The sequence below is a fragment of the Oncorhynchus tshawytscha genome, linkage group LG05, assembly GCF_018296145.1.
Source record: "Oncorhynchus tshawytscha isolate Ot180627B linkage group LG05, Otsh_v2.0, whole genome shotgun sequence".
NCBI classification, from domain to species: Eukaryota; Metazoa; Chordata; class Actinopteri; order Salmoniformes; family Salmonidae; genus Oncorhynchus; species Oncorhynchus tshawytscha.
Genome location: NC_056433.1, coordinates 43,754,105 through 43,767,214, shown reverse-complemented (window position 1 = coordinate 43,767,214; position 13,110 = coordinate 43,754,105). Strand labels below are relative to the sequence as shown.

Here is a 13,110-nt window from a genome sequence, read left to right as displayed (position 1 = left end):
AAGCTTTGCAGCAAAAAATATATATATACAGTATCAGTCAAAAGTTTGGACACACCTTCTCATTCAAGGGTTTTTCTTCATGTTTTACTGCTTTCTACATTGTGGAATAATAGTTAAGACATCACAACTATGAAATAACACATATGGAATCAAGTAGTAACCAAAAAAGTGGAATGCTTTTCCAATAGTCTTGAAGGAGTTCCCACATATGCTGAGCCCTTGTTGGCTGCTTTTCCTTCACTCTGCGTTCCAACTCATCCCAAAGCATCTCAATTGGGTTGAGGTTGGGTGACTGTGGAGACCAGGTCATCTGATGCAGCACTCCATCACTCTCCTTCTTGGTCAAATAGCCCTTACACAGCCTGGAGGTGTGTTGGGTCATTGTCCGGTTGAAAAACAGATTATAGTCCCAATAAGCGCAAGCCAGATGGGATGGCGTATCACTGCAGAATGCTGTGGTAGCCCTGCTGGTTAAGTGTGCCTTGAATTCTAAGTAAATCACTGACAGTGCCACCAGCAAAGCACCCCCACATCATCACACCTCCTTCTCCACCACACATGCGGAGATCATCTGTTCCCCTACTCTGCATCTCACAAAGACATAGTGGTTGGAACCAAAAATGTCAAATTTAGACTCATCAGACCAAAGGACAGATTTCCACCAGTCTAATGTCCATTGCTCATGTTTCTTGTTCCAATCAAGTCTCTTCTTCTTATTTCTTTGCAGAAATTCGACCATAAAGGCCTGATTCATGCAGTCTCCTCTGAACACTTGATATTGAGATGTGTCAGTTACTTGAACTCTGTGAAGCATTTATTTGGGCTGCAATTTCTGAGACTGGTAACTCTAATGAACGTATCCTCTGCAGCAGAGGTAATTCTGGGTCTTCCTTTCCTGTGGCGGTCCTCATGAGATCTAGTTTCATCATAGCGCTTCATGGTTTTTGTGACTGCACTTGAAGAAACTTTCAAAGTTCTTTAAAATGTTCCGCGTTGCCTGACCTTCATGTCTTAAAGCAGTGGTCATCAACCTTTTCTGAGTCAAGATCACTTTCGTAGTCAAAAAGCAAGCTGAGATCTACTGCTCAGATTTTTTTTACATTAACCTCACATAAAGAGTTTTGTAGGAATGAGGTTTGGGCAGTAGGGCTAGTACATTATCACGCCATATTTGCTATAAGATTGGCCTGCCAATATTGTTAATCAGACCATATCATATTTCAGAACTCATGAAGCTGGTTGAGAGAATTCCAAGAATGTGCAAAGGAAAGGGTGGCTACTTTGAAGAATTTAATCTAAAATATATTTAATCTAAAATATATTTGTTTTAACACGTTTTTGCTTACTACATGATTACATATGTCTTATTTCATAGTTTTGACGTCTTAGCTAGTATTCTACAATGTAGAAAATAATAAAAATAAAGAAAACCCAAAAGTCCATACTTTTGACTGGTACTGTATATGTGAAATGAAGGGGTCCCTAGGTGTTGTTGAGCCTTATTCTAGAAGTATAGTTAGGTTGTCTTTATCTCAGCAACAGATAGCTCTAACATTACAAAATTCTCTCTGACAAAGACTATAGAGTTCGATGAGGGCGCCGGAGCCGTGCTTCGGATCCAGCCTTTACGAGCGCCACGGGATGAGAATATCTACGAGTGCGTGGCGGAGAACAGCGAGGGCGAGGTCAACGTCAATGCCAAGCTGTCCATCATCAGAGGTGAGTCACTCGTCGGCGACTAATGACGAGGTCATTGACCATGGACCAATGGGACCCATGGTTCAATAGTCTGATAATATTATCTTCTTGTTGCAATCGTGTTTGATAGCACCAATATTCTCAGATAGCTTCCTGCCTAGATAGTGTTAGCTTATTCCATGTATCAATTATTTTGTCGCTCGTAACCCTATGCTGGTTTAAATGTTTTACCCCTGTACGGCTAAAACCTACTAGGACATGAGGGAAGCTGATCCTACGTCAGTCACTAGGTGCACTTCCTGGTCTATTGTGGGTGATATCTGTCAAGCGTCATTCTGCATTGCAACTAATCAACTCTCCATTCAGAGAGGAATGTTCAGCCTCTGTATCCCAATAGCAGCAGACGGGGTGCTAACAGGGATCTTTGCCTGGATAGAGGGTCTGAAGAAAGCCCTCTGATTGGTCTAGAGAGAGGGCCTGAAGAAAGGCTGGTGATTGGTTACACAGGGACACACAGGATCTTAGAGGGAGGTAGCAGACAGATGTGTGAGACGGGTTGTAATCCCAAATGGCACGCAAGTCCCTTTATAGTGCACTTATTTTGGCGAGAGCAATAGTAATAGTAATAGTAATTACTAACAATTGGATACCACGAAATTGGGGAGAAAAAGGGGGTAAAAATTAAAACATATATTTAAAGAAAATGGGCCCTGGTCAAAAGTAGTGCACTATATAGGGAATAGGGTGCCATGTGGGACACGGACATGAGGTGGTGTAAATAGAACACTCATGCTGCAGAAGGCCCCTGAGACAAGTATGTCAACTGACTAGCACATGATTAAGTCAAATTTTTCTCTCTCTCTCTCTGCTGTGTACACTGATGGGAGAGGAGTGAGAGGGGGAGGGATTGGTGATTGGTAAAGAAAACCCACTTGATTTGGATAGGTCGAAATTCCCTTCTGTAACGGTGAGAGCTAACTGCTTTCTAAGGTTATGGCTAAGGTTAGGTTTAGAATGATGGTTAGAGTTAAGGGCTAGGGCTAGGGTTAGTAGATAGTCTGTAGAGCATCTACAGATGGACTATCCAAAAAAAGTGTTCCCAAAAACAGGAACCGTGGCCCTTATATTGGCCACAATCTGTGCCAAAAAACGGCTTATCAACCATATCTTCTTTCAAATGGAGCTTGCCCTTACGATTGGTGCAAAACAGTATGTCCGGTTTATTGAGTTTTTGTTGTTGTATTTTCTTAAAACTGCGTTGTTGGTTAAGGGCTTATAAGTAAGCATTTCACAGTAAAGTGAAATTACTGTTACATTCTGTGCATGTGACAAATAAAATGAGATTAGATTTGATTTAGGTTGATGAATGTTCAAGGTAGTACTTGGGCAGATATTAATGTCCCAGTCACTCTTGTTGTCCCGTCATGCTTTGCGGCCTCACTGCCTCCCATGTTGTGGCTCATCCTGTTTGTCCATTCTGGCACTACTCTATTGGCTTTACGTCACACTTGGACAGGGACAAGAGCTTTACTGTCTGTTCTCTCGCCATTCTCGCTCCATTCTCTCACTCTCTCTCTCTATTTCTCTCTCTCTTTCTCTCTCTCTCTCTCTCTCTCTCTCTCTCTCTCTCAAACACATACACATGCACACAGGCATACACACATACATACTCCCTCACTCTCTATCGCTCTCTTTCTCTCGCTGTCTCTCTCTCTCTCTTTCGTTCTCCCTCGCTCTCCCCCTCTCTGTCTCCTCCACTGCTGCCATCTGTCCCGGTTGTGGCTGTGACTGGGGCTTGGGCTGAGCCGTGGAGCTGGCAGTAGCTTGTGGTGGTGCAGTCGTGAAGCTCCTCTCCTGTGCTGACTGGACCAGGATCCGGGGTTATTGTCGGCAGCCACAGTCTCACATGGAAATCCAGGCTTTGGAGCAGGGCCCAGGCGGCCGTGCACCGTCCCACACCCACACAACACAGGCCCCTCAGGCAGGCAGAGACAAGGCTCTCTCTTTCCAGGCATAGGGCTTGAGGGTGGAAGGGGGTGGGTGGGGCTGTAGGGTGGAAGCTGTTGGGGGTGGAGGAGAGAGTATAAGCCCCCCCCTGCCTCGTACAGGTTTATCAGCCTAGCAGGCTGGGACTGGGTGAGAGAGAAGGGACGGGGGAGAGGTAAGTGGAGGATGGGAGACAATAGTGGGACAAGGGGAAGTTGGACAAAAGCTTAGGGGAGAGAGAGAATGGACAAGGTATAAGGGACAGGGGATAGAGTACACTGTATACTGTGTAAGAGAAAAGGGGTAACTTTGAATAGGAGAGAAAGAACAATGGGTTATAGAGGTCAGGGGTCAGGGGATGTTGGACAAAGACTTGGAGATGTAGGACATGAGGCAGGTGACATGGTGCTAGTGAACAAACACACACAAACACACCCTCCTCACACACACACACACACTCACACACACACACACACACACACACACACACACAGAGGGAGAAACACACACTCGTTCTCTGTCTCTTTCTCTCTCTCTCTCTCTCTCTCATCCTCCTCCTCCTCCCACTTCCCCACCTTTTTCATCCTCATTGCCTCCCAAGGTGGAACTAATTCCAACCTCTCCCCTCCTCCTGTAGCGTGCCTGGATAAACTCCAATGTAGCTCTGACCAAGGCCTCTCTTCTCTGCCATGCTCACTTTCTCCCTCACTTTTCTGCCCCCCACTACTCTCTCCTGGCATAGGACAACTCAAATAACAGGTGCTGGGATTTTGAGGCTATATAGAGTTGCCTATTTCCCAGGTTCCCTGGTGTTTTTCACTCTATTGGATCTTCACTCTTCACTCTACCTCTTTCTTTCAGTTGTATTTCTCCCTCTGTGTCTCTCTCCCCTCTGTCATTCATTTTCACCCCCCCCTCTCTCGGTGACACTACTAGCTGAGTGAGCTCGTTAGTGAGTAGAGTGGTGTAGCGCGGGCGGGGTGAGGCCACCAGGCTCGTTTGATCAGGCAGCCTGCTAATTGGCTGCTTTCCTGGGTGACCAGGGAAGCGGTGTTTGTTTCGGCAACTCACTGCCCATGCCGATTTAATTGGATTCCGGCCAACACGCACAGTTACGCACAGACACATGCACTGACACGCATGCGCACACTGGGGTTTTCGCGTCCCATTTTTATTACAAACCCTGTGTCCACACGGCTATTTTAATATCACCTCTGGCTCAACTCAAACCTCGGGGCAAATTGTGTTGACATCCTCTCGCCTGGCAAATGAAAGTTGGCTTCCTTTGCCTGCCGTCATAGTTCGAAACGAAAAAGCCTGGCTACGTCCCAAACTGCATCCTATTCCCAATGTAATGCAATACTTTGGACCAGATCTCTACAGGGCGCTACATAGGGAATAGGGTGCCGTGTAGAATGCAGAGCTCTGCATCAGGTATAACCCCGCCCCCTAACCGCTGCCTTGGCCCTGGTGTGCTATCCTATGAATCATCCCGTGCTCTAAATCGTATCGGCCCCACTCCATCCTCGCCTCTGATTTGGCCCGAGAGTGGAGAGAGGAGTGGCGGAGAGAAGAATGTGGTTTCCAGACAAACCTCCAACTTCACCACTGCTGCCCAGCCCTCCCCTGGTAGTTTGCTGTGAGCAAAGCAAAGCCACTGTGGGCCACAAACAGGACCCAATCAACCCCCCAAATAGCCTCAGCCCCAAACGCTGCTGGGCACCAATTTCTCAGATTAAATTAAAAGAGAGAGTGGAGTGGGAGGGGGGGCTTTTGGCTCCAGGCCAAGCCTTAGGACGTCCTCCCGCATTGCCCTCCCTATGTCTCCTTATCCTCTTCTCTCCTTCTCTTCCCTCTCCCCTTGTCTCTCTGTATTTCTTTATTCTTTATTTCTCTCTCTCTCTCTCGCTCTCTCTCCACACCGGTCGAGGCAGTTCCGTGCAGTAGCCGCAGTGGTTGACGGCCAGCCCCAGGGGTGGCAGGGTATTAGCGAGCGATGTGTTCTTAAAGCCGTGCCGTGAATGATTTGGAGTAACGGAGCGTGGCTGATGATCGTTCCCGCTGTATTCCTCCGGAAAGCCCGAGTGCAGCTGGAAAGAAAAAGTGCATTATCATGCATTAGGGAGCCGGAGGGACGCTTCACAACACAGGCCTGAGAAATAGTGTGTGTTTTTTGTGTTGGTTTTCCTACCCTTGTGTGGTTGGATCAGACGTCCTCGCAGGGAGAGTAGAACAAGTCAAATTTGGACAAGTGGGGACATTTCGCCAGTCCCCACAAGGAACATGTTATATTATAACAATGTTATTTTGGGGGTTAGGTTTAGAGTTGAAATTAGGGATCAAATCAAATCAAATTTATTTATATAGCCCTTCGTACATCAGCTGATATCTCAAAGTGCTGTACAGAAACCCAGCCTAAAACCCCAAACAGCAAGCAATGCAGGTGTAGAAGCACGGTGGCTAGGAAAAACTCCCTAGAAAGGCCAAAACCTAGGAAGAAACCTAGAGAGGAACCAGGCTATGTGGGGTGGCCAGTCCTCTTCTGGCTGTGCCGGGTGGAGATTATAACAGAACATGGCCAAGATATTCAAATGTTCATAAATGACCAGCATGGTCGAATAATAATAAGGCAGAACAGTTGAAACTGGAGCAGCAGCACGGCCAGGTGGACTAGGGACAGCAAGGAGTCATCATGTCAGGTAGTCCTGAGGCATGGTCCTAGGGCTCAGGTCCTCCGAGAGAGAGAAAGAGAGAATTAGAGAGAGCACACTTAAATTCACACAGGACACCAAATAGGACAGGAGAAGTACTCCAGATATAACAAACTGACCCTAAGCCCCCCGCCACATAAACTACTGCAGCATAAATACTGGAGGCTGAGACTGGAGGGGTCAGGAGACACTGTGGCTCCATAGAGTTTGGTTTAAGGGTTAGGGTTGAAATAGGATTTAGAATGGGAATAAATAGTTTGATCCCCACAGGTATAGTAAAATAACACGTGTGTGGGTGCTTGCGTGTACATGCGTGCATGCGCGTGTATCGTTGTCGGGTGTGAGTCCGTGTGTGCCTGTATATGTCTGAACGTCCTGATCTCTGTTTTTGAAATGTTGTCATGTTTAGATGTTCCCCATGTCCTGGGACTGCAGATGTAAATGAGATTGTCAGCTAAAACTGGTGCAACGGACACTTCCGTTCTCCGACTCTGAGACGTATGTTTGGTTGTACATTGTCCCTGGCGAATAAACAAAAACAAACAAAAACGATACGTGAGTGTGCATGTGATCCTACATAGCTGTGTGTGTGGGAAGGTGTCAGGGAGACACTTGTAGCTAGCCAGGAAGGTGACAATGGGTGGGTTCAGGACAGGTAGGGAGGACACTAAGTGCTAGGGATACATATGAATGGATGGGTATTGACTTCCAGACCCCAACCACCCACCTGCCCACTGCATATTCTATACGTCCCAAATGGAACCCAATTCCCAATATAGTGCACTGCACTATATAGGGATTAGGGTGCCGTTTGGGAAGCAGGCATTCGCTATCTTTTTACTGCTGTTCCCTATTAGGTGTCCCATTGGAGTAGCCATAGAGACATAGAGAAGCAGGGTTAAATGGTGCTTCATGTACAATCAGCAAGTCCTTCTCTATTGGCCGGCTGAACACGTGAGCAATACCCAGGACCCCTCTCTTAATAGAGATCAAATCCAATTCAAATCAAATCAAATTGTATTTGAGTGTTTGTGAGTGTGTGTGACCTTTCTCCTCTGCTAAATTCTCCCGCTCCTTCCCCCTGTCCATTGATCCCCTGTTCCTGTTCTCCTTCAGTAAACTCTCCATCCGTGACTCTGAATTTATTAGTGTGTTTGTGTGCGGTACATTTGTGTGTGGTGCATGTGAGTGCATCCATGCATGTCAGTGTGTGTGCGTGTGTGCGTGTGTGTGTGTGCGTGTGTGTGTGTGTGTGTGTGTGTGTGTGTGTGTGTGTGTGTGTGTGTGTGTGTGCGTGCGTGCGTGTATACAGTATGTGTGTTCATGCATGATGCACCTCTCCATTATCTTGGTTTGGCCGGCTCCTTGGCTGCTCTCCGACTCCGTCGTGCTTCTGTGGCTCATGGGTAATTGTGTCGTGCTGGGCGGGGCAGAGGTCACCACACCCCAACAACAGACTGAATCAGGAGCCTAATTGGCCAGTTAAATAAGGCCACCAGTGAAAAGGAAACGCCCGATTGGCTGGGACAGATTTAACAACGAGACAAGTTTACAATTGACCTCTCAACTGGGGTGAGGGAAAGAGAGAGTGATCATATGTTTTATTAAATGTACAGTTCCCACTTCAATGATCTACACTTGTGTAGTTGTTATATCATTACTTACATGGAAAGCTAATTGTTTCAGTGATAGTCTTCATTTCATTTCTCTCATGCTTGTTATTAACACCTGTGAATCAAATGTGAGGGAAAGCATGTCGTAAGAGTAGAGAGTAGAGAAGTAGAGTAGAGTAGAGAAGTAGAGAGTAGAGAAGTGACATTAGTTTTTTTTCTACGATTTTATAGATTTAAAAAAAATAAACAACACAAAACATACACATACAAACAGCAACATTATACATACCCTAACCCTAACGCACACCCCCATCTCCAGCACCCGCCTCACTTTCCACCACGTGGCCTGAAACTTTACCATTTTGTTTCTCTCCATAGCCAACACACTTTCAATATTTAAATAATAAATCATTTGATTTGTCCATTGTGTTAATGATGGTGAATTGATTGATTTCCACATTTTTAGTATAAATGGTTTCAAGATGAGTGATGAGAAGAGAATCGTCCAACCCATCGGGTCTGGAAATATGCAGACAGACGGATTAAAAGAATGTTTACATTGTAATGCTTCTGGCGGCCAACTTTCTAGCTTCGCCCACAGCTTCAGGACTTCATAGCATTCCCAGAAAGCACGGATTATTGAGTCATTATTAGTTTTACACTTAAGACATGACTCTGCCGTTGTGCTGTAGAATTTGTGAATTGTGTCTCTTCTATAATACATTCCATACATTAGTTGTTACTGGATTAAGCATACATTTTTGTAAACTGTAATTTCGTTAGTTATGCTCCAACTTCGGGCTCCCGAGTGGCGCAGTGGTCAAAGGCACTGCATCTCAGTGCTTGAGGTGTCACTACATACATCCTGGCTCAATTCCAGGCTGTAGTACATCCGGCCGTGATTGGGAGTCCCATAGGGAGGCGCACAATTGGCCCAGCGCTGTCCGGATTTGGACAGGGTAGGCCGTCATCGTAAATAAGAATTTGTTCTTAACTGACTTGCCTAATTAAATTAAACTGCCAACATCAGTTATTTTGAAGTCTTGGTTCCAATAGTTTATATATTTTTCTAAGAGACAGTCAGTTGGATATGCTCTCTACAAGGTTTTGTATATCTTCCTTATCATATGAACATCATTTTCTGACTCAAATAAGATTCCCTCAAGGTTGCTCTGATGACCAAAATATCTCAAATCAACATTTTGTGACATGTAACTTTTAAGTGGCATGTAATTGAAACCATCTCCATTGGTCTGTCCAAAATGACTTTTGAATTCTGTCATGGAAATAAATGTGTCTCCTGTTTCCAAGTGACATATTCAGAAGGTGTAGAAAGAGATACGGGAAAGATGAAGAGGAGACGATAAGAGATAAGAAAGAGAAAGGGGGAGGTAAAGGGATGGAAAAACAGAGGTTGCTAAAAGGAGAGGTGTGTGTGTGTGTGTAGCTCTGCGTGTGTGTGTGTGTGTGTGTGTGTGTGTGTGTGTGTGTGTGTGTGTGTGTGTAGCTCTGCGCGCGTGTGTGTGTGTGTGTGTGTGTGTGTGTAGCTCTGTGTGTGTGTGTGTGTGTGTGCAGGTCTGCGCGTGTGCTGGTGTGCGTGGAGCAGGTGGGCATTGAGTCTTAATAAGACACTGTCAAATATGGTGCAGATCTAGCCCCTCCTCTCCTCCCTCTCCTCCCTCCTCCTCTGATCCACCTGCTGATCTCACCTTTAGCTCTCCGCCAAGTCCACATGCACTGAGCAGGGGGAGATGGAGAGAGGGAAACCGAGTAGGAACAGGCCATCAATAAATGGGCGCAGAGAGAGAGAGAGAGAGAGAAGTGATAAAGCGTTCAAGATGAAAGAAAGACGAGGAGACAGACATAGAGAAACCGACTAACAGACGGACGAACGAGAGGAGGAGGGGGACGACAAAATAACCAGAGAAAACGAGAGAGAGGAAGAAAGAAAGAAAGAGACATAAGAAAGATGAGAGAGAAAGAGAGAGGGGCCTCCATCTCAGAGGCAACCCTAGCAGACCTCATGTGATTAAGTCTGCAGTGAGCCGGCATTAACACCCGCCCAACTGTATGTGCCCACTGTATTATCTCCAAGCCAACTCCCATTCCCACTGCCTCACCTCCCTCCCTCTCTCTCTCAGCTGCGCCACTGCTGCATAATACATGTGTTTAGCACGGTTAAGATCTAGCACAATCTGCTACGGAGCTTTGCCGCGCGTGGCTACATTTGCGCACACGGCACTATCAACCGAGAGTGTTCTCCAAACGGGAAATGGCATTTCCCTATGTTTACGTCCCCATTTGTGTTGTGATAGAGCGATGGAGTGTTGTTGTGCCTTCAGAGTAATACTAGTATTTTGAAAGTTTTCTGTTGTGTTACGGGATGTGTTGGTTTTTTGAGGTTAATGAGGTGGCGTTTTAAGTTTTTAAGTCATCTCTCACTGCTCAGCAGAAAAAACATCCCTCTGTCCATCTCTCACCCAACCCCATCCTCCCCCTCTCATCCTCACTGAGTGCCTGGGCTGAATTTGTACGCCAAGCCCGACTCCCTCCAGCTCCATCTTTCTCCAGCCCCCCTCAGAAAGTGCCTGGGAGACTGGAATTTACCTTTATTTAACCAGGCAAGTCAATTAAGGATAAATTGTTGTTTACAATGACGGCCTTGCGAGAGGCAAAAGGCCTCCTGTGGGGACGGGGCTGGGATTTTAAAAAAAGATAGAGAATGGTTTGGCCAACTCAGTGGACCTGATTGGTTTATTACTTGGTGTAAAGTTTGGCTAAATGGATCCTGTGTCGGCCGCAACTCGACGATCCAGGCTAAATTGAAAGATCAGTGTCTCCGGGATTGGTTTTACAAGGGGATAAGTGCTCAATTGTTTGATTGGCCCTGTGACTCTCTGAGTTGAGATCAGACCTTCTGTTTTTCCTCTCTTCAGTTCAGTGCTCTCTTTTTATTTTTTAACCCTTCTTAAGCCGAGTATCTCCCTCTTTGCCCGTCATCTCGTTTTTTCCCCAACCTTATCTGGAGGTGACCAAGCGGATAGACTACTGTTACACTCAACCTGCTCTGAAAGGAAAAGGAAAGTGGCAGATAAGGGCGGTTCCCATGGAAACGGGGCTCAATGACGGCCCCTCGGAGGGCCCAGCACATTAACTGTGCTTTTTCTGTATTAGGCTCCCCATTAGCTGCTGCCAAGGCAGCCACTACTTCCTGTGGCCCAAGCAGAAACAACGCAACACATCAATACCTCTCACAAAGACAAAGCAGCGCTGCGGTCAATCTCTCCTCTACTATTGAGCCAGGAGAGATTGACATGCGTGTTCGTGATATTAGCCCTCAGTGCATATTTAAGGGCCAGCTGTGCTGCTCTGTTGTGGGACAACTGTAATTTGCCTATGTCCTTCTTTACACCACTTGACAATATAACTGGGCAGTAGTCCAGGTGGGATAAAACTAGGTCCTGTAGGACTTGTCTGGTTGATTGTGATGTCAAGAAAGCAAAGCAGCGTTTTATCACGGACAGACCTCTCCCCATCTTAATAACCAGTTTACAATCTACGGTTACACCAAGCAGGTTAGTCTCCTCAACTTGCTCATTTACCACATGATTCATTACTAGAACCATTTCACACATATAATCCAGATACTGGCTCTCTAGAAACTTCCCACAAGAATAGGCTTTAGGTGAGGCAGCCAAACCTGTTGCCATATTGTACTTCAGCAGCATTTGGCATGAGATCCTCTCTAAGCATTACAGGAACGTGATTCCGAATAGATAAAGAAACACCTCCCCCATTGGCATTCCTGTCTCTTCTATAGATGTTATAACTGTGTGTTGCTACCACTGTATCATCAAATGAATGATCTGAGTTTGAGATATAGCCTGTATATGAATGTTATCTGATGTTAGTAAGTTATTGATTTCATAAACCTTGTTTCTCAGGTTGCATATGTTAATGTAGGCTATTTTTAGCCCTTTTCAGGGTTGCTTGTTTGTTTTTGGTGCTTTCCTGGGAAGCTTTTCAGAGATAGACATGACAGTGATATTTACATTTGAGTCCACGGTGGGTTTCCTACTAGGGCAAACAGACTCAGTGCTAACAGTGCAATTCAGGTCCATAGGCAAATGATTACTGCTGACAATAGCTGTCAGATTGACAGATGTAATCAGGGTAGTTAGAGGAACATAAATTAGGTTACTTACATTGACTGCACTACAGTGTCTACGAGAGGTTATATGCCTTTCATGTCCCCTGTTGATGATTATGACATTGAGGACTGGAGCACTAATAGACCCAGGCCGTCAGGCTTTAACCTCTCTAGGGGGTGTAGGATGGTAGCGTCCCACCTGGCCAACATCCAGTGAAATTGCAGAGCGCCAAATTCAAAAACAGAAATACTCATTATAAAAATTCATAAAACATAAAAGTGTTATACATCAGTTTAAAGATGAACTTCTTGTTAATCCAACCACGGTGTCAGACTTCAAAAAGGCTTTACGGCGAAAGCATACCATGCAATTATCTGAGAACAGCGTCCAGCAGACAAATCATTACAAACAGTTACCAGCCAAGTAGAGGAGTTACACAAGTCAGAAATAGCGATAAAATGAATCACTTACCTTTGATGATCTTCATATGGTTGCACTCAGAAGACTCAATAAATGTTTGTTTTGTTCAATAAAGTCCCTCTTTATATCCAAAAACCTCAGTTTTGTTCGCTCGTTTTGTTCAGTAATCCACAGGCTCAAAGGCAGTCACAACAGGCAGATGAAAAATCCTAAAAGTATCAGTAAAGTTCATAGAAACATGTCAAACGATGTTTAAAATCAATCCTCAGGTTGTTTTTAGTCATAATAATCAATAATATTTCAACCGGACAAAAGCTTTGTCAATATAAAAGGAAAACAAGAAAGGCACGCTCTTGGTCGCACGCATGACGAGGGTGTTTCAAATTGAGGGTGTTTCAAATTATTTTGTAGTCTTCCCTCAGTTCCTTAGATCACCTAAAGCGAAGGTCGTTACAACCAACGTGCGTGACGGTGTTGCCAATATTTGAGTAGTTGGCCAGAACCGCGGGTAGGAGGGAGTTGATTCGGACA

General features: G+C 45.4%; 1 protein-coding gene across 25 annotated transcripts in view; it reads left to right on the top strand.

The window, feature by feature from the left end:
- Positions 1–13,110, top strand: part of LOC112250622 (receptor-type tyrosine-protein phosphatase S-like) — a 271,665-nt gene that overhangs the window by 138,949 nt on the left and 119,606 nt on the right. For all 25 annotated transcript variants that reach the window (XM_042321927.1, XM_042321928.1, XM_042321926.1 and 22 more), the window contains one exon: positions 1,578–1,719. In XM_042321927.1, coding sequence (XP_042177861.1) covers positions 1,578–1,719 — 142 coding nt within the window. The remainder of the gene's footprint in view (positions 1–1,577; positions 1,720–13,110) is intronic.